Genomic DNA, 24,907 nt, shown 5'->3' on the forward strand with positions numbered 1-24,907 from the left:
TTGCAGCAGCAATGGGACTCCTGGAGCATGTGAATCTATCTTGATTATTTGAATGGAGGTTCATTCACAAGAACATAAGAAAAGACTTGCTGGATCAGACCAGTGGTCCATCTAGTCCAGAATCCTGTCTCACACAGCGGCCAACCAGTTCCTCTGAACGGCCAACAACAGAGCATAGAGGCTAAGGCCTTCCATTGATGTTGACTCCTGGCTCTGGGGTTCAGAGGTTGGCTGCCCCTGAATGTGGATGTTCCCTTTAGTCACCAGGGCTAGTAGTCACTGAAAGACCTATCCTCCAGGAATCTATCTATAACATAGTGGGTTCAATGCATTGAAGAGACGTGGTAGCAGTGATCATAGCTCTCTTTATTAGTTACATCATGGTAACGGCTGAACTAGAAGATTGCCAAACGGAGCCAACTATATACACTTCAAGGTTCCCACGCTAGGATGCCATTGGATCATTCAAACCAGCAGGGGAACCGTGATTGGGGCAGGGCAGCAGGGATTTGAATCCTACTGCCCATCGTTCCTGAGTCCCCAAGCTCAGTCCTCAAGGCTCCAATGAGCCAGGCAGGAACGCTAGTTAACATACACATTGGTTCACATACACAACACTATCTAATCAAAGCTTGCTAAGCCTGTGGCTGTCACTGCATCCTGTGGCAGTAAATTCCGCATTTTAATCACTCTCTTTTGTAAGGAGGTATTTCTTTTTTGTCTGTCCTGAATCTACTGCCCATCAGCTTCAATGGATGCCTCAAAATCTCCCAAGGATGGAAAAGCAATAAATCAATATAAAACCTGCCCGTAGGAAAATGGCAAACTTTTTCTGCCATTCACACACCTCCAGGACACTGGGCCCGTTCTCACCTGGATCCGTTAATGTGATCATATTCCCTCTTCACATTCACCCGGACCGGCTGGTTGATCCACTCCTGCTGGGGAGGTAACGGGTTGATTTTGTGCGGCTGGCCATAATCGGGGTTCCCTGAGGCCGTCATGTCTGCTTTGGGGAGGTGAGCAGCAGCTCCGTAGGTGGAATCAAAAAGGGACTGATCTTCACTCACCACCGAGAGAGCCTCCTAGATAGCAAAGAGAAGGGAGGGGAGAAGGATTAATTTCCTTGCCATAATAAAATAGCACTCCATTTATGTTTGCCTTTGTGCTAGCAAACAGATGTCCAACTAGGCTGCCCCTGAAAACTGGCATGTGCCACAGACTTGCAGACTGAATCTTTCAGCTACCCTTTCAGCTACTAAGCAAAAATTTCTGAGTTTTGGCAACAAGATTCGCTAGAATTGGGAACAGAAGCTTTACAGAGCAGAAAAACAAAGCAAACTTGCCTATTTGGGCAGGTTGCTAAATTCAGAACAGCTAAAGGCATGATTCATGTAACCAGGGCTTTTTTTTCCTGTAGAAAAAGCCCAACAGGAATTCATTTGCATATTAGGTCACACCCCTGCCATCACCATTGTTTCACACAGGGCTTTTTTGTAGAAAAAGTCCAATGGGAACTCACTGCATATTAGGCCACACCCCCTAATGCCAAGCCAGCCAGAACTGCATTCCTGTGTGTTTCTGCTAAAAAAAAAAAGCCCTGCATATACATATATACATAACTGGCATGTGACATATGAACAGTGCAAAAATGGTATTAAAATCACAGGGAGATGCCCTCCTGACTGTTTCATCAATTAAAGATACTTGTTTGGTGAGCATATGAGAAAGGGCCTTTTCCGTGGCAGCCCCGCAATTAAGGAACAACTTTTCCAGGAAGGTGTGCTTGCCCTCCCCCACTGTTGATCTTCAGGAGGCTGTTGATCACGATTTTATTTAGGAAGCCAACTGATTGATTTTGCTTTTATTATCCACAGATCTCATTGGAGCTCTTAAATTGCAACTTTTTGTGGGGTTTACAATTGTTTTTATTGTCTTTCTATGCTGCCATACAGTAATTATATACTGTATCGTAAGTCTTGAGTCCCACAAGGGGGAAAGGTGGCTAATGAATGTTTTAAGTAAATGTCAATAAAAACGGTAATGCCTGCGATAACTATGGATGAAACAAAGGTTTGCAATAATAAGATATGAGCATAAAAAGAAACTTTAAAAGGGCATGCTCATTAATTCCTAGTTGAAAATCTTCCAATCAGTCTGGGATTGTTGGCTCATCACCTGTGAATGCGGCCATTCATTAAATGTTGGACTTTCATTGTGCCTATACAAATATGAATATATTCATACACTCATGTACATATAGACACACATATGCACTCAGGTAAACACTATCAAATCAGTCAGTCCTAAGGGAAATCAACCCGGACTGTTCCCTGGAAGGTCAGATGATGAAGCTGAAGCTCAGATACTTTGGCCACCAAATGAGAAGGGAGCACTCACTGGAGAAGACTCTGATGCTGGGAAAGACAGAAGGCAAAAGAAGAAGGGGACGGCAAAAGATGAGATGGCTGGACAGCATTACTGATGTAACAAACACGAATTTGAGCAGACTTTGGAGGATGGTAAAAGGCAGGAAGGCCTGGCGTGTCTTTGTCCATGGGGTCACAAAGAGTCAGACTCGACTGTGCGACTGGACAACAACAAAACACTAATGCTCAGCAAGATCCAGGTATCCCCAAAAGTGGTGGTTTCAAGATGGGTCTCCCCTGCAGTCTATGGTCACACGTAATACAATGGCGTGTTCCTCAGAGTGATAAAGTCCCCACGATAAAGTCCCCGCTGCCACCAGCTAATGGGAGTTCTTTCCACTCTACGCAATTGCCGGCCTGCCCTGATCTTTGTCAAAGGCGTCCAGACTGAGTCTGAGACAGAAGCCTTGTGTTTATATCTTGCACGGTATGGTCTTTGGGAAAGGGCCAGCTCCAGCTTTCCCCAATTTTAAGCCACATTCCTGGCATATTGCTGTGGGCTCCGTCTGTGGCAGAGCTGAGCCCAGACCAGGTTTCTGCGACTGTCGACAGAAAACAGCCGCTGCCTTCTTGAGCCAGATGTGCCCCCAAATGCTACAGAAGGCTGGCTTTGATGGCTGCCGCGGCTAAAATGATTGCAGGGCACAGTTAGGAAAAACACCTTGAGAACGAGAAGAGGTACGGGGAGAATTCTTAGAAAGAACAATTTCTGTTCCTGAGGTGAGAAACCAAAGCATGTTTCTAAAGCAGAACAGCAAGGAAACAGGATGTTGGTTTTGGTTCCCAAAGCCCCAAAACCTCTTCCAAAGCATGTTCCTGACTTGGGACATTATGCTGTCTTTCCACCTTCTAGCCCAGCATTTTATGATGTATCTCCCAAGCGAGCAAATCTACTGGAAAGTTGGTGAAGTCTCCTCACTGTACCCACCTCCATAGGGTTTCAGGACTGGCCTGGCAATAAGTGGAAGACCAGAGGGAGGGGGGCATAAGGGTGGCTATTGGTTGTACCACAGAGTTTCAGGCGAGTCCTAAAGAGGCATGACGTCACTTCCAGGTTTTCCCCGGAAGTGACATCACACCATGCACTCAATGGCCATTAAAAAAAAAAATTCTCCAGTCACCAGTAAAGCTCTGAATTCCCACTGGAGAACTGGCAGTCCTATCCTCCAAAGGATGAAAAAGACAGAAATCTCTGTACTTGAAAAGTGAGTACAGGACCTGTTTCTTTTTTATTTTACCTATTTTGAAAATCTGCACTACATATTTTACATATTTTGAAAATCTGAATATATACACACACCACATCATAACATCCTCAACAGACAGCAGAGAAAAGGTCAGGCTAGGATTGGTAGCTCTGCCTTGAGAAATTCCTGGAAATTTGGGGGGGGGGGGTTCTTGGGTAGGGAAAGAAGCTCAGTGGGGGTGCCAATCAGATTGCCAACTCCAGGCTTCTAAAGTTCCAGAAGATTTGGGATGGAGCCTAGGGAAGGCAGAGTTTGGGGCGGAACCTTGAGGCATGCAATGCCTCAAGGTCCACTCTCCAAAGCAGCAATATGCTCCAGGGGATCTGGTCTCTGTAGTCAGAAGACTGGTTATAATTCCTGGAGAAATTTCTCCTTGTGGAAATTAAGCTTTTGTATAGACTAAATGTAATTATCAAGGCTTCACCTATCATGGTAACACCCGTTAAAAGAACCTGTAATCATACTGCAGATTAAAACTTTATTTTCAAAGTTGTACACTTGGATTAAAACAACTGAGGTGGAATAAGAAAATCAGATCACAGACCAGCCTATGAGAACTAGAGAAAACTAGAAATAGAGCAAATCCAGAGACCAAAACAGCTCATAAAATTGCTACGACTAGATGCAGGTAAACTTTGAGGGGGGGGGGGGCGTGGAGAGAGACAGAGTGAGTTTAATACCCAAGTACAATGATCAATTGCCTCCTAAAAAACTGCTCTGATATCCTGAAATGTGCTTATATGTCTCTAGATTTTTTCCTTAAAGACTAATTCTTGTTGAACTGACTGCCTTTTACATCTTGGCTCACTGAACAACAGAGAGTTAAGCCCAAGCAAAGATCCAGAACCAAGCCAAACACTGCAACCTGCATTTGTAAAAAAATTATTCTATTTTCGATAGGGATGGGGCAGGGCCAAGAGTTATTTGGGGCACTGAAGCCCCACCCTGACTGCTGGAAATCTTATTCATCTCTTCCCCCTCTTTCCTGTCTGGCTTCGTTCAGCACGCATGACCCTGTTTGGACGAGCTTCTTCACAACCAGCAGAGCAAGAAACTTGCTTCTTTAGAAGAAAAGAAAATGAAAACAGATTCCTTGCACTTTTATATCACTGTGAAATGGCCTGGGCTTCTTAAAACTATCCCTGGGACAAAACAAGGCACTGGCATTTATTTATTTCCCACCTTTCTCTCCAATGGGGGCCCAAAGCAGTTTACGTCATTCTCTTCTCTTCTATTTTATCTTCACAACTACCCTTTGAGGTAGAAGAAGATATTGGATTTATATTCCACCCTATACTCTGAATCTCAGAGTCTCGGAGTGGTCACAATCTCCTCTACCTTCCCCACCCCCAACAGACACCCTGTGAGGTAGGTGGGGCTGAGAGAGCACATACAGAAGCTGCCCTTTCAAGGACAGCTCTCCAAGAGCTACGGCTGACCCAAGGCCATTCCAGCAGATGCAAGTGGAGGAGTTGGGAATCAAACCCGGTTCTCCCAGATAAGAGTCCGCACCCTTAACCGCTACACCAAACTGGTAGGTTAGGTGGAGAGAGCATGACTGCCTGGTCCAAGGTCACCCAGTGAGCTTCCATGGTGCAAGACAACTGTGATTCCAGCTGTCTTTGCTTAGGAACAATTGTGTAGTTAGGTCTTTTTAGTCTCTGGATTCTGGATCCTCCCCTTTTTGAAGGTAATGTATAATTCAAATATAAAAGTTTAGCATTGCCAACCTCCAGGCGGGGCCTGGAGATCCCTGAGAATTGCAACTGATCTCCAGACTAAAGAAATCAGTTCTCTTGGAAGAAAATGGGGACTTCAGATGGCAGACTCTATGGCCTTCTCACACCACCCACAACTCACCTTTCCCCGGCTCCGCTCCTAAATCTTCAGGAATTTCCCAAGCTTGAGTTGGCAACCCTATGCAAGTCTGAGCCTGTAAACCAGGGCCCTGAACTGCCACCCCCAAAGTCCTGCTCCAATAATACTACTGCTTAGAGAAATGTTCCAATGAAGTCATCCGATTACATACTAACGGTAGGGCAGTAGTGGGTAACAGGATCAAGGGCTTTTAATTCACATTGCCGTCATCTTTGGCTAAGTCATCATGAGAACAGCAGCCGAGCTTATTATCTGTCATGCACAGAGGTGGGTGGAGCAAAGGTTTCCCTGGAGAAGGACAAGGGCCCTGTGAACGAGCCATTGTAATCAATGGAAGGGCGTTCCTGGTCCACCTGATCCAGGCAATCAGGGATTGTTGTTTCAAGATAACGACCGAGGGGTTAATAACCTCTGGATCCCTGATACTGCAGAATGAGTCCTCTGTCGGCAAAGCTACCGAGCCCTTTTGAACTGTTGTTGAACCGCTTCTTCAATCAGTGTCCCCCAGATTGCAAATTCACTTTCCAAAGCCTGGCCAATGACGTACATCCTTCCAAAGCAGAGGATGAACCAAGCAAGCTGATAAAATGGGAAGCTGATAGTACAGCAGCCTGTTAAGATAGCTAGTGCACCCAAATATGTGCAGTAAGCAATATTCCCTATAAGCTGTGGAGTCGTGCGAGCAAAAATTTTACTTCATGAGCTACTGACATTAAAGTTGCGAGCCACTGTATGAATTAGTTTGCTCTAGGGCCAGCCTTCCTGAGCCAAGACAAAAATATGTGCGCCAGAGTTTAAAAACCTGTGAGCTAGCTCACACTAGCTCAGCTTAGAGGGAACACTGGCAGTCAGGTCAAGTCAAAAACTGCATGCAGTAAAATGCAATAAAGACAATATTGATTTGTAAGTGGCCAAATGAAACCATCAGAAGCACTGTTAAAAAGACAAGCCAGTCATTCCAAAAACAATCATTCAAAAGCAATGATGACTGATTAAGTTCAGGATCATGAAGCAAGACGACAGTATGGTCTTGTGACCCAACGACATATGATCTGGGGGGAAATTGGTGATCAAATTCCCCAGTGTATAAATGAGTTGCAAAAACCATCCACAGGGGAGAGCTAGAGATATGGATTCCGGGGATGGGTAGGTTAACACTCCCCTCCCAAGACTTATCTAATAAAACATTACTCCCCCCCACCGGCTGATTTTAGCCCTGATAGGGAGAAGAGAGGGAAGGGGAGGCAGCATGGTATCACCTGATCTCATCAGAGCTCGGAAGTTAATCAGGGTCAGCAGGGGTCATTTCAGAAAAAGAGGTGCTAGAGCTCATTAGCACAACTCATTTGCAGTGTAACTCATTTGCATATGCCGCACACCCCTGACATCACCGGAAGGTGTACTAAATTATATCAGCACAGCATCTGCCTTCAAATGCTTTTTGAATTTTGATTGCCATAATAAAACCTTACTCGCATCATACTTTTAAAATTACTTTCTCCTATGTGGCCACAGTGGCATGATGAAGATTGCCGTCTGCTTGCTTTATATGTTTTAGTAATTTTCCCATTTTTTTGTGGGGATAAATTAGAAAGCTTGTCAAATCTTAAGAGTTCAAAATTCTCACAAGGGGTTTGGAGCCCAGAAGCAAGCATTTGGAGGGGGAGGGTTAAGATAGAAAGAGCACAATAAAATTTAGAGGTTCTGGAGCTCAGCTCCTGTGAGCTCCTGCCCAAAATGCGGCCTGGGGGTCAGCACTTGGAAGGGACACCACCAAGGAAGACTCTGTGGAGGACGGTCACATAAGAGAGCCAGTGTGGTGCAGTGGTTAAGAGCAGCAGACGCTGATCTGGAGAACCGGGCTTGATCCCCATTCCTCTTCTGCATGAACTCTGCTGGGTGATCTTGGGTCATTCCTGGTTCTCTCAATTCTCTCAGAACTTTCTCAGCTCCACCTGCCTCACAAGGTACCTGTTGTGGGGAGGGAAGGGAATGTGATTTTAAGCCGCTTTGAGACTCCTTAAGGTACAGAAAGGAAAGGAAAAGTCCCCTGTGCAAGCACCAGTTGTTTATGACTCTGGGGTGATGTTGCTTTCACAACGTTTTCACGGCAGACATTTTACAGTGTGGTTTGCCATTGCCTTCCCCAGTCATCTTACACTTACACTTTCCCCCCAGCAAGCTGGGTACTCATTTTACTGACCTCGGAAGGATGGAAGGCTGAGTCAACCTCGAGCTTCCACTGGGTATCAAACTCAGGTCGTGATCAGAGCTTAGGACTGCAGTACTGCAGCTTTAGGTATAAAAACCTAGTCTTCTTCCTCCTCAGTGTGACTTAGTGGCACTTAATATAAAAGGGACGGGACAGACACATTAAAAAGAAGCAAGGTTTAAAGAAACCCAGAGAGGGGCATTTATGACTGGGGAAATAGCACAGGATGGACAGTTCGCCTCCGTGTCCCCTTCTTCAGTTCTAAGACTCTGGTCCATATAATCTTCCCTGAAGTTACTTATTACAAATATAACAAAGAAGGAGTCCAGTAGCTCCTTTAAGAGCAACGAAGTTTTATTCAGAATGTAAGCTTTTGTATGCATGCAGACTTCATCAGACAATGGAACGGGGTACAGTGAACAGAGCTACTTATGGCTGGTCACTGGTGGGCAGTGGTTTAGAATGCAAAGTGGTACAAAGTTAGAATCTAAGGGCAAAATAGTGAAATTAACAAATTGAAAGAACATTTGGTCCAGATAGCATTTGCATGGGCACTTTGCATTCTTAACTACCACCTACCAGCTAGAAGTAGCTCTGCTCACTGTGCCCCGCGCCAATGCCTGATGAAGAATGCATGCATACGAAAGCTTACGTTCTGAATAAAACCTCGTTGCTCTTAAAGGTGCTAGTGGACTCCTACTTCATTCTAGTGCTTCAGACCAACACGGCTGCCCACCTGGGTCGTATTACAAATATATTATGGATTAAGGAATCTGATCGGAGATCCTCAACAATGCGAGCAGTTTGGTCTCTAGATACAATCTTTCTCCAGTCTGGGAGAAGGCTGTTCCAGTTAACCATTTTGATCTGGGTATTCACACTGGTGTCGACAAAGTAGCATCACCATAAAGACAAAAACGGGACAGAAACAGGTCAGTGGTCTGACTTCACTCTCTGGAAGCTGGGAAAGAATTCACAAGTTAGAAGAACAGATTAAGATCCCGCATGGGCATTTTTGCATTTTGAATTATTGCCTCATGTCTTTGCATGATCTTTCTTTACATATTTCACCATCCCTGTTCTGGTGGCTCTACTATTCTCTGTCCTGGAAGGTGGGGGGGGGGGGGGGGGGAAGTGTTTCATCCTCCCTCTTCTTTGGCTTGTTTGCAAAATCCAGCTGAGTCAGACATAGTAATAAGCCATCAATGTGCTTGTCATATGTCTACAATGTCCGTCGCTACCTTCCAACTCTCACTGCGGCTCAGTCAAACATTGTGCTGAATTCCTGGTTCCGGACCACAGTCAATTTTCCAGTCCTGGCCCCATTTACAAGGGACCCTGCTAAAAGATCAAAGATTCATTGTCCTCCTGCAAAGACTGACTAAATATTACTCCCCTCCCCCCCCCAAAGAGGGAGTGCTTTGTTGATCAAATATAGCATAACAAAACAGGATTATTTTTTTCTGAAAAAGACTTGTTTTTTGACTAACAAATGTACTGTCTCAAGTATCTGTGTACATTGCTATTTAGAGTGAAGCCAATTTTTTGTTTGTTTGTTTTCAGAGAGTTGAAGCCATTTAGGGGGAACATTGCTGCCCATATTACGTGCCCTCATGCTTTCAACTTTGGACAAACAGGCTTTCCATTCTTTGGAAACCTGAAAGACCTGTTTCACCAGGTACATGTGTATATGTACACACAGAGTTGCCAGCCACCAGGTAGGGCCTGGAGATCTCTCAGACTTACTACTGATCCTCAGACAACAGTTTCCCTGGAGGAAACGACAGCTTCGGAGGGTAAGCTCTATGGCAGGGGTGGCCAAACTGCAACTTGGGAACCACATGTGGGTCTTTCACACATACTGTGTGGCTCTCGAAGCTGCACTACCACGTCAGCCGGTTTGGAGAAGGCATTTCTCTCTTTAAATCACTTTGCCAAGCCAAGCCAGCTGGCAGCTTGGAGAATGCATTTAAAGTTAAAGTTGCTTTCTTTCCCCCTCCCCCATCCGTTTGCTTTCCTTCCTTCCTTCCTTCCTTCCAGCTCTCAAACATCTGACGTTCATGTCTTGCAGCTCTTGAACATCTGACATTTATTCTGTGTGGCTCTTACACTAAGCAAGTTTGGCCACCCCTGCTCTTTGGCGTCAAACTCTTGCAGAACTCCCTCCCTTCCCCTCCCTAAACTTCACCTTCCATGGCTCCATCTCCAGTTCCCCAGGAATTTGTCAATCCAGACCGGGCAACCCTACTGACCCATTACAGAAAACAAGGCTTTTGTCTTTCAGCTCTTCTTAAAAATTGACTGTCTCCATCCACCTTCTTGGGGTGTGGCAGAAAGTTGGGTTCAGCTCCCAGCAGGGGAAATGATGACTTGGCAAAGCTTCCAGTGGGAAGACTAAGCCTAGGAACTTTACAGCTTTGTGCTGTAGGGCTTCCCCCATAGCCACTGACCTTTCACATCCCTGATCACTGCAGCTGGTGCAACCATTTTAAAATTCTTCCTATGCTTTCAGCAAGGCCATGCCATTTTATTTGCATCACTTTTCCCTGTGGCACAGAAGCAGTGATAGGAACGGTCCGCACACCTGGTCTTGCACTGCACGCAAGGCCGGCCCTGGACTATCTGGTGCCCTAGGCAAGGCTACCTTCTGGCAGCTCCCCCTCCCCCCCCGCATTGATAACCAATTTTCAAAAACAGATGAATTGTCACTATGACTTCCAGGTGCGCGCACACATGCACACACACAACATTCCAAAGAAACCAACCTTTTAAATCAGCAGAGAGATACTTACATCCTGGTACAACTACGGTTGCCAAGCTCCAGGTGGGACCAAGAGATATCCAGCTATTACAATTCCTCTCCAGGATACAGAGATCAGTTCCTCTGGAGAAAATGGCTGCTTTGGAGGGGGACCCTACGGCATTGTACCTGGCTGAAGTCCCCACCAAGGCCAACCTTCTCCAAGCTCCAGCCCTCACATCTGCAGGTATTTCTCCACCCAGAGCTGACTCCTAGCTAATGTGCAGCAGCAAATGTTTTCAAACAAAAAGTTAGGTGGAGGATACCTAATTTAGTGCCCCCCCCCAGGGCCGGCACCCAAGGCAAATACCTCATTTGCCTAGTGGAAGAGCCGGCCCTGACAGCACGCTGTCACCACTGCCTCACACTCTCCACTCACCTCCTTTGCTCCCATCCAGGGCTGGCCCAAGGGCACACAGTGCCCTAGGCAGGCCTGCCGCCTGCTTCTGTGGTGCCGCCCTGTGGTGCCACGCCCTGCCACCTACATGGCAAAGTAGGGCGGGGAGGGCACCTGGGAAGGGAGGCGAAGGCACTCAAGCCAGCCAGCCGGCTTTGCTCTGCCTCCCTTCCAATTGAAAGGGAAGCAGAGCAAAGCCGGTGCCCCACCCTCCAGCCTGGCCCCCTAGGCAAATGCCTGATTTGCCTAATGGAAGGGCCGGCCCTCTCCCATCATGTCTACATAAAACCAATTACTCCAAAGCCATCCATGGCCTGAACCCACCCCCCCTTTCCTTATCAAGTCTTGCTGCAGCGTAGTTCAGCAGGCCTCTTAAAGGGTTAAAAAAGGGGTGAACCGCCTCATGCTACTTTGAAAGGGGAGTTTAGCTCTGCCCCCCCCCCCTTTAGATATAAGAGAAGGAGTGTCCACAGACACACTCCCTCATGGCTACATCAAAGAATCCCCTTTAATCCGGAGAAAACAAGTTTCTTTTCCCCTGGGACTGCCACGTGTCATGTTGACATCAGCTTGCTGCCATGTGGACATTCCTCTTGAATGTGGGGACTTCCTGATTTATTGGCCTGGTCCTGATCTTGCACTGTCCTGAGCAACCTGCCAACAAGGCATGATGCTTTGCCTGTCGCTGTCTCTCCATCCAGTAAAGGTTCACCTGTTAAAAGCCTTGTGCATCAGGTCTGCACTAAAGACATTGGAAGGGAGCCTGGTATTTTAATAAAACAGCTGGAAGTCTGCTTCTTTTTGTACACAATCTGGTTTTCGTTTGCATCTTTGTGCATCCAAATGAGGCCCGTAGAACTCATAATCCATTCAGCATGGGTAGCCAATCAACCCACAAGGAGTTAACACGAATGCATGAAGCAGCTTTCTACCGAGTCGGAACATGTATGACCGCCTAAGTTCAGCACCCTCAACTCTGACTGACAGCAACTCTCTCTTATCTCAAGTTGAAAGAAATTCTCCTTTCGCAGCACCTGGAATCTTGCACTTTCTTAACCGGAGATGCCAAGCATCGAACAGGGATCCTCTGCATGCCAATCCCATGCTCTCCCAGGGAGCCAAATCATCTTGGGTTGCTGCCTCTCTTTGAGTGCAAAATGGAAGAGCTGCTAGGCATCTGGCAATCTAGCGCACCCACGGTGGGCTGAATTTAGCACGGCAGGCCTGATCCAGGAGTGTGCAGCCTAACACAGACCCAGGAAGGAGAAAGAGACATAGCGGTGTGGTGGCCCGTGTGCTCCTCAGAGCCTGCTTTCCCTTCCCTCACTGCCCTGCCACTTTCTGCTAGCACAGACCCTGGAAGGAGAAAGCGGTGGGGTGGTGCTGCGGGGAGTGGCCCATGTGCTCCTTGGAGCCTGCCTTCCCTTGCAGGGAACCAGGCTCCCTCCAAGGGACACACACGCTGACCGCCGCTCTTGCCTGGGAAGGTGAAAGTGGTGGAGGGGGCGGTGTGTGGGCGGGTGCTGGGCACCTAGGACACCTTGAACCCTGGAAGCCAGTTTGGTGTAGTGGTTAAGTGTGCGGACTCTTATCTGGGAGAACCAGGTTTGATTCCCCACTCCTCCACTTGCACCTGCTAGCATGGCCTTGGGTCAGCCATAGCTCTGGCAGAGGTTGTCCTTGAAAGGGCAGCTGCTGTGAGAGCCCTCTCAGCCCCACCCACCTCACAGGGTGTCTGTTGTGGGGGGGGGGAAGGTAAAGAAGATTGTGAGCCGCTCTGAGACTCTTGGGAGTGGAGGGCGGGATATAAATCCAATATCTTCTTATCTTCTTTGTTCCTGCGTACAGGTCTTGTTGCAATGGACACCATCTTCAGCTTTCATTTGGAAACCCATTCCTCTTCCCCCTCAACTCAAGCTTTCAGGCGCTGACCTGGATAGCCTGAGCTCATCAGATCTCAGAAGCTAAAGAGGGGCAAACCCTGGCTACTATCTGGATGGGAGACCACCAAGGAAGTCCAGAGCTGATACGCAGCAGGCAGGCAATGGCAAGCCACCTCTGAATGCCTTTTGCCTTGGAAACCTTACAGGGTCGCGGTAAGTCAGCTGTGACATGGTGGGAGGAACTTTCAGAATCCCTCCTTGTAGGCTGATCCTCTTCCAGATGCAATGTGCGTCATGATGGGAAAAGGAGGCAGAGGGAATGCAGCATGGTTTAAACAACGGCAACAAAATATCTGGGCTTCTGGGTCCTGTTCGTGGTTGGGAACGCAGCCGCGCCAGCCTGCAAGGCCACAGCTGATTTGGCAGCACGGATGAACTTGTCATGCTAATCCCAACGAGAACCATCTGGGTCGGGCGGCTTGATCCAAGATGGCAAATCAGTTCAAGATTCGAGTCTTGCCTCCTTCACCAAAGACACCCCTCGTTCCCCTGAACGCCTTCTTACACCTGGCATGTGCATAACGCTTTTCAGCACCGCTCAACTGCCCGTAGACCATGCCTGGGGAAACATGTTTCCTCTAGAAGCTCCTATGCTCCAATTCGATTCCCTCCCCTCCTTGCTCTCCCCAGTTGTTTCCTTCATTTTCTTGGGAAATAATTAGGCATCTCTATTTGTCAGCATTGACCCGGAGCTATAAATACACAGTCATATATTGTAAGCACAGTTGTAAATATTGTTTTAGCAGGTTTTATGGTCTTTTCAGCTGGAGATGCTTTGGGCCAGGGAGAAGATGGGTTCGAGAACTGGTTGCACTGCAAACCAAACCTCTTCCCCGATGAATAAGTATATGAAGGCACATTGCATTTAAAAAAAAAAAAAAAAACAGCAATATGTTTTATTTTGCCTTGTTTACAGCTAAAGTTTAAATGGCTTCTTTTGCTGCACAGAACTGGATGTGATTATAGTTTCCAGAGATGCTTTCGTTATAGTACTGAGCTGTTTGGAAGAAATTGGATCAAAGGATCAAACTGAATTTATTTCAATATATTGGATGAAGTGAGCTCTGACTTGTGGGAGCTGATGCTGGAATATATTTTGTTAGTCTTTATAGTACCGCCGAACAACTGTTTTATGGTAATCTTTGATAATCTTTGATAACTGTTTTATGTATTTCTCATCTGAGAGCCAGTGCGGCAGAGTGTGGTTCAAGTACCGAACTAAGACAAGGGAGACCCAAAATGCACTTGTACATCATTGGCTATTGTGCTTTCATTACACAAAAGCAACCACTCATGGCTAGGTTGGCTTGTCTGCACAGGATAATTCAGTCATGAGTTATTACATAGCGGTATACAACAGCACAATACCCAAGGATGTGTGGATACAGCCTGGGATTCAAATCCTCTCTTTGGGAGGAAAAGCAATCTTGAGTTACTCTCTCGGCCTAGCTATCTCACAAGGTTGTTGTCAGACAAAACAGGAAAGATAATGCATGAAATAAGACTTTCACTTCTATGCCTCTAACAGTCTTGTTGCTAGTTCTTGTTCATCTATCTATCAAACATTTCTATCCTGCCTGTCTGGTGTAGTGGTTACGTGCATGGACTCTAATCTGGGAGAACCGGGGTTTCATTCTCCACTCCTTCACATGCACCAGCTGAGTGATCTTGGGTCAGTCACAGTTATTGAAAGAGCTGCTCTCTCAAGAGCAGTTCTCAAAAGAACTCTCTCAGCCGCACTTACTTCACAGAGCATCTGCTTTGGGGAGGGGGAGGGGAAGGAGATTGCAAACCCCTCTGAGACGCCGAGTGAAGGGCGGGGTACAAAACCAATCTCTTCTTCCAAGACACTTGAGGCGGGGGGGGTCTTCATTTTACTCTCACCGCAACCCTATGAGGTAGGCTTCCCAATCCCCAGGTCCCAGCCGGGGATCCCATGTTTTTACAGGCCCCGCCCCCAGCCAGCTGGCCGGTGGGGGGGGAGCCCTGCCCCCACAGTCACCATGAAGTTTTAGAGCTTCTGCAGGTTTAGAAACCTGCAAACAGGTCTGTGTGCCTTTAAGAGAGCCAGTTTGGTGTAGTGGTTAAGTGTGCAGACTCTTATCTGGGAGAACCGGGTTTGATTCCCCACTCCTCCACTTGCACCTGCTGGAATGGCCTTGGGTCAGCCATAGCTCTGGCAGAGGTTGTCCTTGAAAGGGCAGCTGTTGGGAGAGCCCTCTCAGCCCCACCCTCCTCACAAGGTGTCTGTTGTGGGGGAGGAAGAGAGCCAGTTTGGTGTAGTGGTGAAGTGTGCGGACTCTTATCTGGGAGAACCGGGTTTGATTCCCCACTCCTCCACTTGCACCTGCTGGAATGGCTTTGGGTCAGCCATAGCTCTGGCAGAGGTTGTCCTTGAAAGGGCAGCTGCTGTGAGAGCCCTCTCCAGCCCCACCCACCTCACAGGGTGTCTGTTGTGGGGGAGGAAGGGAAAGGAGATTGTGAGCCGCTCTGAGACTCTTTGGAGTGGAGGGCGGGATATAAATCCAATATCATCATCATCATCATCATCATAAGGCTGAGCAGGAAACAGGAAGGGCTTCATGGGAAAGAGTCATTAACAGTTTCCTAGGAGAACAGCCCCTCCCTTTCTTTTGCTTTCAGTTTTCAGAGCAAGTAAAGTTCTGCATTAGCAAGACCCAGTAAGTATTTGTGAGAGGGGGAGGGGGCAGGGGATTCCCTGGTTTGGAGGCCCTACCCCCCCCCCCCCGCTTTAGAAAGCTTGGGGGGGAGGCTAATGTTTACTGGGCACTCTATTATTCCCTGTGGAGAACGATTTCCATAGGGAATAATGGGGAATTGATCCATGGGTATTGGGGGCTCTGGGAGGGCTATTTTTTGAGGTAGAAGCACCAAATTTTTAGTATAGCATCTAGTGCCACTGCCCAAAATACCCCCCCCCCCAAGTTTCAAAACGATTGGACAAGGGGGTCCAATTCTATGAGCCCCAAAAGAAGGTACCCCTATCCTTCATTATTTCCTGTGGAAGAAAGGCATTTAAAAAGGTGTGCTGTCCCTTTAAATGTGATGGCCAGAACTCCCTTGGAGTTCAATTATGCTTGTCACACCCTTGTTCTTGGCTCCACCCCAATGTGCCTGGCTCCACCCCCAAAGCCCCCAGATATTTCTTGAATTGAACTTGGCAACCCTACTATGAGGTAGGCTAGGCTGTAAGACAGGAGGCCACATTCTCTGGCTATGATCCCATACACACAGATTGCCATGATTTCATGTGTCTCTCTTTCACTTACCAGGTCAAAGTGAAACTTGGGCTAGAAGTAAGACTCTCACCTCACTTTGCCAGGGGTAGCCAAACATGCTCAACGTAAGAACCACACAGAATAAATATCAGATGTTTGAGAGCTGCAAGACATGACTGTCATATGTTTGAGAGCCACAAGGGAGGGAGGGAGAAGAAGATGATACTGGGTTTATATCCCACCCTCCATTCCGAATCTCAGCTCACAATCTCCTTTACCTTCCTCCCCTACAACAGACACCCTGTGAGGTGGGTGGGGCTGGAGAGGGCTCTCACAGCAGCTGCCCTTTCAAGGACAACTTCTGCCAGAACTATGGCTGACCCAAGCCATTCCTACAGGTGCAAGTGGAGGAGTGGGGAATCAAACCTGGTTCTCTCAGATAAGAGTTCGCACACTTAGCCACTACACCAAACTGGCTCTTGCCAAACTGGAAGGAAGGAAGGGAGGGGTGGCAAGAAAGCAACATTTAATTTTATATGCATTCTCCAAGTGGCCGGCTGGCTTGGCTAGGAGAAGTGATTTAAAGAGAAATGCCTTCTCCAAGCCAGCCAATGGGGGGGGGGGGGCTTCGAGAGCCACACAATGTGGGTGAAAGAGCTACATGTGGCTCCTGAACTGCAGTTTGGCCACCCCTATCACTTGGCTATCCTTCTGAACTGAACTCAAAAGCTTTGGTTCAAATAAGTACCTTTTCTCATTTTCTCCTTCCTTCCCCTTCTCTCCCCCCACCCTCCTTTTCTTGAAATGTCTATATTATTCCTGGCACTGGAATGTTCGAGTTACTATGGCACTGTTTGAAACCATCCCCAAACAACAAAGGGTCTATCTGTCTGCTGCCCCTGCTGCTCTGTTTCCCCATTAAGAAAGGATAAATAAATATAGGAAACTATGAAAGGACAACCTTTCTGGCAAACCATTATCTGCCTTTCTGAAACATGCTGCATCAGAAATAGATGCAAAACCGCAATGTAAATCCAATGTCCCTTTGACAAAACTAAGCCAGCGGTGTTTTTGTTCAGACTTCCTAGCTTCAGAATGTCCTTGCCATGTCAAGTTTTTCTACTGAACTGCCTCTGTTCATCTGCCAAGGAAACCCTGCATCTTGCAGAGGGAAGAATTCAGAGCATGCGCTAGAGAGTGCACCATTCGTGTGGGGCACCAGCCAGACCTATGGGGCCTCCTCAGCCTCCCCTGTGAACCAAGGGCCTATATAGATATAAGAAGATAAGAGAAGCCATGTTGGATCAGACCAATGGCCCATCCAGTTCAACACAATGTGTCACACAGTGGCCAAAAAACCAGGCACCATCAGGAGGTCCACCAGTGGGGCCAGGACACCAGAAGCCCTCCCACTGTTGCCCGCACCCCCCCTCAAGCACCAAGAATACAGAACATCACTTGCCCCAGACAGAGAGTTCCATCTATACCTTGTGGCTAATAGCCACTAATGGACCTCTGCTCCAGATGTTTATCCAGTCCCCTCTTGAAGCTGTCTACGCTGGCAGCCGCCACCACCTCCTGTGGCAGTGAATTCCATGTGTTAATCACCCTTTGGGTGAAGAAGTACTTCCTTCTAGAATATGATATGTATTTGTAGATTCATATTTGTGCACACATCTACATGGAAAGAAGGGGTGTTTGGGATTTTTTCCCCCAAAAAAATACAAAATAATGTGCAGATGAGGGCAGCTAAACCCAGCTCCCTCCTCTCCTCTGTCTTGCCTTATTTCTCTGCACACTCTTGTTCGAAGCACTCTCTTGTTTGAAGCAATTAATGGGGGGGGGGGGGAGGAAATCAATTTGGAAAAATAGGAAAAAAATGCAACAAAACAGTAAAAAGCCACCAATCAACAGTAAAAAACAGGCTAAATCTACATGTTAGGGAGTCAATGCCCTCTAGAGTCTGGACACATCTCGGGAAGGCCAAAAGTGAAGAAGCTAAACAGATCCTCCAAGGGCACTAAGGACTTTTCTGCATTCTCATTTTCAAGGCTTGCAGGTTCTTGTTTCTTTGGGGTCCCCCCCCCCCTGTTCTGCATGTGTCCTGCTCCCTTGAGTGCTTGCTTTGGTATTATACCAGTTATGTCCAGGAAAGCTTAGCAGGAACTTATTTGCATATTAGACCACACCCTGTGATGCCAAGCCAGCCAGAACTATGTCCCTGTGCATCCCTGCTAAAAACAAACAAACAAAACCCTGGTTATGTCCAATGATTTTAAACTGCAGGTTTTCATGCTGGACATAAACCAGTGTAATATTGAATCAGCCACTAGAGGGAGCACAGCATGTGCAGAACGGAGGGAAACCCCCCCCCCCTTCCCCTGAAAAAATGGGAACCTGCAAACCAGGAAAATGAGAATGTGGAAAAGCCCTGAGATCCAAAGTGTGAGAGCCACCAGGGAAAATCTGCTACCATTACCTTTATAAAAGAAAGGGTAGAAAGAAGGATAAATACACATTTGTGTCGCCAACATCTTCATTTGGGGCCTGAGAATATATTTTTCTGGAGCTGCCTGTTGGAGAGTTGAGAGTCATTGAGGTGTAGCGCATCAAATATCTGAGAGATGCAGGTTAAAGTCCACTCTGAGACATGACACTCACTGGGTGAAGCTGGGGCCAGCTGTGCTCCCTCAGCCTAACCGACCTTATCAGGATGCTGCTACAACTATGAATTGTGGCTCTGTGTGGAAGAAACCATGCAAGCTGCCATGAGGTTCTTGGAGGAGAAATGGGAGGAAAAATGTAAAACAGAAAGCAGAACCTCATTTCATAAGGCAATTGTATGAGTAGCAAATTATAGGGTTGCCAGCCTCCAGGTAGGGTCTGGAGACCTCCTGTTTTTACAACTGATATCCAGCTGGCAGAGATCAGCTCCCCTGGAGAAAATGGCTGCTTTGGAGGGTGGACTCTATGGCACTGCACCATGCTGAGGCCCTTCCTCTTCCCAAACCCCGCTCCCTCTCCTGGGTCTACCCGTGAAGTCTCCAGATATTTTCCAACACAGACCTGGCAACGCTAGGTATATATATATTGGACAATCTAATAATATGCTATATTCAGGCCTCAGATTCAGTGGGAGCTCACAGGAGCCCAGCTCCTGAACCTTTCTGAGAGTTCCACCTCCTCCTTCTGAAAGTTCCACCTCTGTCCATTGAATAGTAGGTGCTGCTGCATAACAATCCCTGGGTGAGCTCCACCACCTATTTTTCTACAAAATGACCCCTGGTTATATTGTTAGGGTTGCCAGCCTGCGACTGAGGCCTGGAGATTTCCCAGAATTACCGGATTCCCAGACTCTATAGATCAGCTCCCCTGGAGTAAAGGGCTGCTTTGGAAGCTAGACCCGATGGCATGATGCAAGCTAGAGATCCTCCTCCTCTCAAAATCCCACTTTCTCCCAGCTTCACCCCCCAAACTTCCAGAAATATCTCAACTTGGAGCTGGCAACCCTATATATCACATGTGTGTGTTTGTGTGTGAGTGTGTAACGGCAATGTCTTTCAAGGACAATTGTGTGCAGTTACTCATCTTCTCATTATAGAGCTGGGGACCGCAGCTTGAAAGCCCTTGAATTATGCGACACATTCTAAGAAGTCAAAGAACGTTCAGATGCTTTTCTGCACGGGAACGATGACCCAGCACCCACAACTAGCGTCCTGGTCCCATTCATTTTTATTTTGCCTACCGCACGATCCTGTTCTTCCATCTACATCCATCAGTATTGTGTGACTACATCCTGTTTTGCTACCCCAACAGTGGTCCCAGAACAATTAGCGGAAGCCCGGTAGGAAACACTCACAAGGTGCCGATAGAGTGTCGGAGAGAGACCAAAACATTCTCTTCCAACATGAGACGGCCAGAAAAACAATGGAATTTGTAAAAGGGGAAACAAAACAAAATCAAAGAACCCCACCACCACCACCACCAGCTGCAGAGAAAATGCAACATGAGCGTTCCTTGGCATTGGGTTGATGTCTAACATCTATATGCATGCAGGGTGCTCAGGATCACATTCCAGAATGCACTCAACAGCCACTTGCAAACTTACAGTGTGCAGACTCTTATCTGGGTTTGATTCCCCACTCCTCCACTTGCACCTGCTGGAATGGCCTTGGGTCAGCCATAGCTCTCACAGAGGTTGTCCTTGAAAGGGCAGCTGCTGTGAGAGCTCTCTCAGCCCTACCCACCTCACAGGGTATCTGTTGTGGGGGAAGAAGATATAGGAGATTGTAAGCCACTCTGAGTCTCTGATTCAGAGAGAAGGACGGGGTATAAATCTGCAATTCTTCCTTCCTTCCTTCAAGAATGTCAGCAAGACCCCACTTCAACAAGGGATCTACTACTCATTGGCCAGCTGCTTTTTCCCCTCCCATCAAGTTACATCTGACTTATGAGAACCCTGTGGGGTTTTCAAGGCAAGAGACATTCAGAGGTGGTTTGTCATTGCCTGCCTCTACGCCATGACCCTGGTATTCCTTGGAGTTCTCCCACCCAAATACTAGCCAGGGCCAATGCTGTTTAGCTTCCGAGGTCTGATGAGATTGGGCTAGCCTGGACTATCCAGCTTGGGCCTTGAGTAGCTGCTTAGGATCCAGTACATTACAAAGTCCTCATATTTGTTGACCCAGACGGCCCTAGGCTAGGATAGAATAGGGATGAGAGAATCGCATCCATCGTCCTGAACCCCTTGAAGGAAGCAAGATACAATGAATTACAGATATGAGTAGCTTGTACAGAATGAAGAAATTGATCTGTAGGTAGGAAGTCCCTGGTTCAAATTTGGCCACACACACACAAAAAAAGCCCTGATTGTAAGTCTGCAGAGATAACACACAATTACTCTAGGGTTGCCAAGTCCGATTCAAGAAATATCTGGGGACTTTGGGGGTGCAGCCAGGAGACATTATGGGTGGAACCAAGATCAAGGCTGTGACAAGCATAATTGAACTCCAAAGGGAGTTCTGGCCATCACATTTAAAGGGACGGCACACCTTTTCAATTCCTTCCTTCCATAGGAAATAATGAAGGATAGGGGCACCTTCTTTTGCCAGATGGCCTCATACAAGCTACCACCACTTAGCTTCAGACCTCTTGCAATCAGGGACTAAATATTAATACTGACCTACTAGTGGTATTACCTTGACTTGAATGGCCCAGGCTAGCATGATTGCATCAGCTGTTGGAAGCTAAGTAGGGTCAGCCTTTGTGCTCAGATGGGAGACCACCATGGAGGTTCAGGGTTGGTATGCCAAGGCAGGCAATAGCAAACCGCCTCTGAATGTCTCTTATCTGGGAAACCTCATAAGGATTTTCACCGTGTCTTGGCTGAGACTTGCTAGCGCTTCACACACACGTTTCTTGGGGAACAGCGTGGGGGCTCTGTATCAAACACGCAACTGGAATTCTGTGCCTCCTAGACACACACAGCTCTTTTCTGTTTGCAGCTACAGGAAGAAGCAGCTTTCACATCCTCAAACCGCCTCATGGATCTAGTATTGGCTGTATTGTAAAAATCCCATAATTTACGTAGCTACACCCACATTTCACAATGGTGCCCACTGTGGTTTCATGGGGTGGTTTGAGGATGCAAAAACAGTATGGCAGTGTGCGCTACAGATGCTTCTCACTGCCTGTTATTGCAAACTGAAGACAGCCGTGTGCATGTGGAGGACACAAAACTCCTGGCACATTTATGATGTAAAGTCCTCATGGTGCTCCCCAACGAACATGAGGCTTTCGTAATGTGCATATAGACCCGGAGATAGCAGTCCATGTGTAGATGGACCCTGAGAAAACATGGGAAGGATCTCAGCAGGGTACGACATATGGCCCCCCCTCCAAAGCAGCCACTTTCTCCGGTAGCCACTTTCTCTGATCGCTGTAGACTGGAGTTCAATAGTAAAAGCAAGCGATCTCCAAGCGCCACTCAGAGGTTGGCGACCTTAATTCTGCCTCTTCATTCCCACTATGCTTCAGCAAGATTTTGGAAAGGCAGGATGCAAGGGAAGAATACATGAAGCAGCTTCACATTAGTCTTCCATTTTGAAAAGTTTTATTGATTTCAAGAAATTTGTAAGATCGCTGTATGTTTCTAATGTTTTAAGTATATAACTGTGTGAAATGTTTAGTTTTTAACTATGTAAATTGTGAATTGCTTAAATTTTTATGCTTAATTTTATACTCTTATGTTAGATTTTATATGTTGTAAGCTGCCCTGAGCCACTTGGTGGGAAGGGCGGGATATAAATTACAAATAAATAAATAAAAGAAATTAAGGATAGGAAAGAAGGGGTAGGGGGTAAGAGTACATATTAGCCTTATTCTGCATAAGAACCACTTTCAAAGAATATAAGTCTACATCTGCAATACTTTCTTAAAATACATAAATTGTCACCTACTATTTTCTCTGTACTATGCATCATCAACATTTAAATATTTTATGTTATAAATCTTTTCTTTAAAATGTCTATTGAATTTGACAATTCTAATAAAGTGAATTTTATATTACAGAGTACAGGGAAAAAAGAGATATAAGTTCACACCTATAAAAAATACTTTGAAGAAATATAGGTCTACATCTGCAATACTTTCTTAAAATACATAAATTGTCACATATTATTGTCTCTAAACTATGCATCATCAGCATAGACCATTAGTCTTATCAAGGTTAGTATTGTCTACTCTCACCCAGCAGTGGCTCTCCAAGGTGGTCTTCCACATCGCTTGTGACCTGATCTGGTCACTAACTGGACACGCCAGGGTCTGGGTACTGAATCTGGACCTCTGGTATCCAGAGCAGATGTTCTGCCACTAAGCCCTAATCTCTCTCCTAAATGAATGCGCAGACTAAGGCTGCATCCACACATAATTGGATATTGCACAATCATTGTGCTATAGCACACATTTGCAAGTGCATTATCCTAGCACAATATTCAATGATGTGTAGATGCAGCCAAGGACTTTGTTGCAATCTATCATAACGGATTCCATTTTGTGTAAGGGGCTGTCCTTCACAGCTGCTTGGTAGCTAGGGTTGCCATACAATTCAAAAAATATCTGGGGACTTTGGGGGTGGAGCCAGGAGGCTTTGGGGGTGGAGCCAGGAACAAGGGTGTGACAAGCATAATTGAACTCCAAAGGGAGTTTTGGCCATCACATTTATAGGGACCGCACACTTTTTAAATGCCTTCCCTCCACTGGAAATAATGAAGGATAGGGGCACCTTCTTTTGGGGGCTCATAGAATTGGACCACCTGGTCCAATCTTGTTGAGACTTGGAGGGTGTTTTGAGGAGAGGCACCGGATGCTATGCTGCAAATTTGGTGCCTCTATCTAAAGGGAAAGCCCCCAAGGGCCCCAGATACCCCCAAATTAATTCTCCATTATACCCTATGGGAATTGGTCTCCATTGGGAATAATGGAATGCCCAGCAGACATTTCCCTCCCCCCTGGCTTTCTGATGGCCCTGAAGTGGAGGGGGAGGATCCCCACCTGGGAATTGGCAGCCCTATTGGTAGCTTCAGCAGGTGCCTGACCCCCTCCTGCTAGGAAATGGGCAGGGAGATCACCAGAAGCATGCTATACCCACATTTCCAAAATCTGCACTGCTTTCCTGTTGAGCTCTGGACAAAATGCAATGGGTTGTTTTTGGATCCATGACATCCCTTTTAATAGCTTGGCTCCAACATGCCTAAGGGTCCCATGTCCCTTCTCAGGCTTTGACTCAGGATGCTGTAGATCTCCACAGAACTGTAAAGATCTCTTTACAAAGAGAGACGAAAAGGCTCTTACCTGATCAGCGCACACACCATGAGCAGTTGGGTAGTGCAATCCTAAGTGTTATAATGTTCAGAGATCTGCTTTGGGTGCCCTTGTCATCAGAAGCTGAGTTGCAGCCCAAGAAAGGGCCTTTTCAGTCATAGCACCAAACACACCCTCCTGTCATGATCCTAGGCCTAGTGCAGCCTACAGCTTGCAGAGAAGCCTGTACTGGAGTAGTAACAGGGCCTATATTTCCCAGGATCCCTTCTGCCCCTCTGATTGGGTGGGCAGCGGTTTTGGAGAGAAAACTTGCCCAGAGGGGTGGGACCTGGGAGGAAAGCACAAACAGGCCTAGCTGAAGAGCGAGGTTGTTCTTTCTAGGAAGGTTGGGCTGGAGAAGGCTGCAGCTGGGGAGAGATCTCTCATCCAAGGAGGTTGAGTCAGTTGGATTAGAGGAAGGTTAGTTGCGTCAGGGCTTTTATTTCCTTGTACCAACGTTTACTCTTTTCATATTCACTGTTACACCAAAGGTTTTTACAAACCGCTTATTGTTTTTGAGCACGTATAATAAACCTGTTGTTGTTATACGGCCTGGGTCCTCAAGTCTCTTTGGTCACGGTTAAAAGGTACTTGCTAATTAAGGAAGACACGGGGTCAGGTGGGTACTCTGGGCCCTCCCAGACAGACCCTTACTAGACTGTAGGGTTGCCAGTCCAGTTCAAGAAATATCTGGGGACTTCAGGGGGTGGAGCCAGGAGCAAAGTTGTGACAAGCATGATTGAACTCCAAAGAGAGTTTTGCCCATCACATTCAAAGGGACCACACACCTTTTAAATGCCTTCCCTCCACTGGAAATAATAAAGGATCGGGGCACCTTCTTTTGGGGCTCATAGAATTGGACCCCCTAGTCCAATCTTTTTGAAACTTGGAACATGTTTTGA

General features: G+C 46.9%; 1 protein-coding gene across 3 annotated transcripts in view; it reads right to left on the reverse strand.

The window, feature by feature from the left end:
• Positions 1 to 24,907, reverse strand: part of FLI1 (Fli-1 proto-oncogene, ETS transcription factor) — a 161,181-nt gene that overhangs the window by 72,614 nt on the left and 63,660 nt on the right. For all 3 annotated transcript variants that reach the window (XM_060250838.1, XM_060250837.1, XM_060250839.1), the window contains exon 2: positions 874 to 1,085. In XM_060250838.1, coding sequence (XP_060106821.1) covers positions 874 to 1,085 — 212 coding nt within the window. The remainder of the gene's footprint in view (positions 1 to 873; positions 1,086 to 24,907) is intronic.

Source organism: Heteronotia binoei, chromosome 12 (genome assembly GCF_032191835.1).
Source record: "Heteronotia binoei isolate CCM8104 ecotype False Entrance Well chromosome 12, APGP_CSIRO_Hbin_v1, whole genome shotgun sequence".
NCBI lineage: Eukaryota > Metazoa > Chordata > Lepidosauria > Squamata > Gekkonidae > Heteronotia > Heteronotia binoei.